This window comes from Nannospalax galili, unplaced genomic scaffold (genome assembly GCF_000622305.1).
Source record: "Nannospalax galili isolate Female #2095 unplaced genomic scaffold, S.galili_v1.0 scaffold606, whole genome shotgun sequence".
Lineage (NCBI taxonomy): Eukaryota > Metazoa > Chordata > Mammalia > Rodentia > Spalacidae > Nannospalax > Nannospalax galili.
The window spans coordinates 436306-440087 of NW_008355477.1; the positions used below are offsets into that span (position 1 = coordinate 436306).

The 3782-nt window shown below is 37.6% G+C and overlaps 1 protein-coding gene across 1 annotated transcript in view; it reads right to left on the reverse strand.

Annotated features, from left to right (window-relative positions):
* Window positions 1-3782, reverse strand: part of Ofd1 (OFD1 centriole and centriolar satellite protein) — a 52978-nt gene that overhangs the window by 42507 nt on the left and 6689 nt on the right. The window contains 1 exon segment of the mRNA XM_029556012.1: window positions 2756-2956. Coding sequence (XP_029411872.1) covers window positions 2756-2956 — 201 coding nt within the window.

Genomic DNA, 3782 nt, shown 5'->3' on the forward strand with positions numbered 1-3782 from the left:
AATAAGATTATAAGTATGCTAATAATGCAAAATTAAATCTTTTAGATTGTTAATTACTATAAATAAATTGAGGTTACAAGGATAAAATATTTTTGCTTTTATTTTTAAAGGTTACATTTGTGTGTGTGTGTGTGTGTGTGTGTGTGTGTGTGTGTGTGTACATGGAGATCAGAGGAAATCGGAGAAGAACTTGCAGGTGTCAGTTCTCTCCTACCACCATGTGTGACCTGGGGCTCCAACTCAGGTTGTCAGTCTTGGTGTCAAGCACCTTTATCTACTGAGCCATCTTGCCTGCACAGATAAAATTGTTTTAATCAACTAATTAATCTCCAAATACTATTTTATTTTTAATGACAAAAAATGGTTGCTGCCTTAAACAGGACACCGGTCAACCTGATGAACCAGTAGATAGATGAATGAATTTCAGGATATTTAAAATGGGGCTGGAGAGATGGCTCAATGGTTAAGAACACTGGTTGTTATGCAAAAGACCCAGGTTCGACATGGCAGCTAACAACTGTCCATAAATCCAGTCCCAAGGGATCCGACAGCGTCTTCTGACCTCCGAGGGTATTGCATGACATGGGTGCACTTATCTACATGCAGGCAATACACACATACACATAAAATAAAAAATAAATAAATATCCAGGTGTGGTGGTGCATGTCTTTAATCCCAGCATGCAGGAGGCAGAGGCAGGCAGATCTCTGTGAGTTCAAAGACAGCCTGGTCTACATAGTGAGTTCCAGGCCAGCTGGGGCTACAGGGAGACCCTGTCTCAAAAAAACTGAAAAAAATTAAAAATAAATAAATAAATAAATACATACATAAATGTAAATACACTACACATTTTACTCTTCTTACAACTATGATTGACTATTGCATATCCATATTTTAAAACCACAGATTTTAAATAGGTATTCCTTAATATATATTTCTACTATAGCATATATTATGTACTGTATCTACACTTAGAACACTGATCTAATTTGTTTTCAAGTGATTTCCCTTTAAAGAAAAAGCTCTGGATGGTATTTTATACTATTAGAAACTACTAATAATATGAACTGGTTTCATTACTACTCTAACTATATAACTGACTATTATACAGTAAACAAAATTGTAAAATGTGTCATTAGAGGAAGATGCTCTAAAACAGGGTCTCAGGGCTGGAGAGATGGCTCAGCAGTTAAGAACACTGGTTGTTCTTGCAGAAGACCCAGGTTCGAATCCCAGCACCCACATGGCAGCTAACAACTGTCCATAACTCAAGTCTCAGGGGATCCCACAGCCTCTTCTGACCTCTGCGGGCATTGCATGACACAGGTGCACTTACTTACATGCAGGCAATATATGCATAAACATAAAATAAAATAAATATTTTTTAATTAAAAAAAAGACAGGGTCTCACTATGTACACCTGTTTCTCCTGGAACTCACTATGTAGACCAGGTCGCTCTAAAACTATGTAGACCAAGCTGCCCTAAACATTTTATTTTTCCTGCCTCTGACTCTGGAGTGCTGGGATTACAGGTGTGTGACACTCTATCCAGCATAAAAAATAAATTGTTCATGCTGATTAATTGAACATAGCTGTTGATAAAGTACAGTATATTTAAATTTCAATCATTTCATTCAAATATTAACAGTATCTTATTCCCTTAAAACTTTTAAACAATTATAGACAAAGACTGAAAACACAGAGATGACACCAAGAATGAATGTTAACATAAACGATGACCTTGAACAATAATGAAGTGTGATACAGGCTCAACTGATTGCAGCCAATGGATTCCCTGGATGTGAGATAGTGGGGGAGTCTGTGCATGCAGGAGGGAGAGTATATGAAAATACTATTTTCCACTCAATTCTTCTGTAAACCTAAAACCACTCCAAAAAAAATTCTATTGAAAATGTTATACAAGTATTGGGAATGTTTGCTAAATCTGTCTCTAAAATAATTCAATGCAGCCAGGTGTGATGGCACACACTTTCAGTCCCAGCAGAGGCAGGTGGATCTCCGTGAGACCACATGGTGAATTTCAGTCCAGCTGGGGCTACAGGGAGACCCTGTCTTAAAAATGTATATGGGTGTGTATATGTGTGTGTGTGTGTGTGTGTGTGTGTGTGTGTAAAATAAAATGTGACTAATAAGTTCAATGGTGATGATAAAAAGTTAATATCATTAGAAGAACGAGCAAGCATAGACGTGTTTTATTAGAGAACTTTATAGATTTTCTAAAATGACACATTTCTCACTTCACATGTAATTGCAAAGAAATAGCTAAAAACACTGCAGCAAAATTAAAAGAACACATATTAGAGATCAAAATTTCCTGCCTTGTTATGCCATTTAGAAGTTACTGATCTTGGGCAAATCACTTCATATGTCTACAGCCTGATGCATCATTTGTAACACAGGTTATACCAATTTCACAGTAAACATTCAACAGAAACAGCAGTTACAAGTCTAATTAAAGCTACATGGGCTAGAAGGTCAATTCTAGCTGTGAAACATTTAGTGATTCTACACACCCACTGTTTTACAAAAGACTGAGATACCAAAGCCTCAGCAAATCACACTTAGCATTCTTTTGCTATGCAACAAATACATCTGTGCAGATCTGATGTGAATATAAAGATGAGCAGGAAATACAGCTAGTCAGTCAAGGCAGACACAGCTTAATTATGTAGCACTGTACAGTTATCAGAGGAAGAAATTGTCAAAAGAAAACTCAAAAACATGAGACTTTACCTTTTCTTTTGCCAAACCACTTTCCAGAAAGAAAACAGAAAGTGAATATTCATAGCCACATCTTTGTAAGTGATCTGCCACTAGGGAGTCAGAAGCACCTATTAGGAGGGCACTTCCTTCCACTGCAGTGGACTGGGGCTTCACTTGTCCATTCAATATGGGATGCCTCAATCCATGAATTAGCTGGTTCCGGAGTTGTGTCTGAAACAAACAAGGGAGGGTGTATAGATTTCAGTAGGACAGAGATACATACAGACTTGTCACAGGAACTGCAATCCTTCCTTGTATTTCCAAAATGACTCTAGATCCATGGCCAGAAGGCAGGAAATCGCTTCCTTCAGGAAATCAAGAAGAAAATTCTGTCACTTTATCACAACTCTGTCAGGCTACGAAAACAGCATTGGGTCAATGTAGTTCATCGGGCACATTGATCAAGGTGAAAATTACTTCTCAATAGAGAAATAACACACACAGGAGAGAAACTAGTAAGGCTAAGGCTTATCAAGAATGCACTACTAGGCCAGCGAGATAGCTCAGCAGGTAAAGGCACTTATCATGCAAGCCTGATGACCTGACTTTGATGAGTTTAATCACCAGAACCCATGGTAGGAGAGAAGCCGCTCCTGAAAGTTGTCCTCTGACTGACCTACCTACCTACCTACCTACCTACCTACCTATACACACGCACGCACACACGCACACACACGCACACACACACACACACACACCAGTACACACAAATCTACCCACAATTAAAACAAAAGAATGTACTATCACACAGAGTATTTATAACTCAATTCATTGTAAGGTATAGCTTATTTCTCACAATTGAAAAATGAGGAAATCTAGGCACAGAGTTGATAATTTTCCCAAAGTTACAACACTAACATCCTTATTCATTTGGGTTTTAAAATAATTTCCTAAATCAATGAAATTACTATGTTTAAATATGTTTTGCATATAATTTGGAAATATACAATTGGGCTGAACTTAGCAACAAGTTGCCTAGATTCTTGAAGTTCAGCAG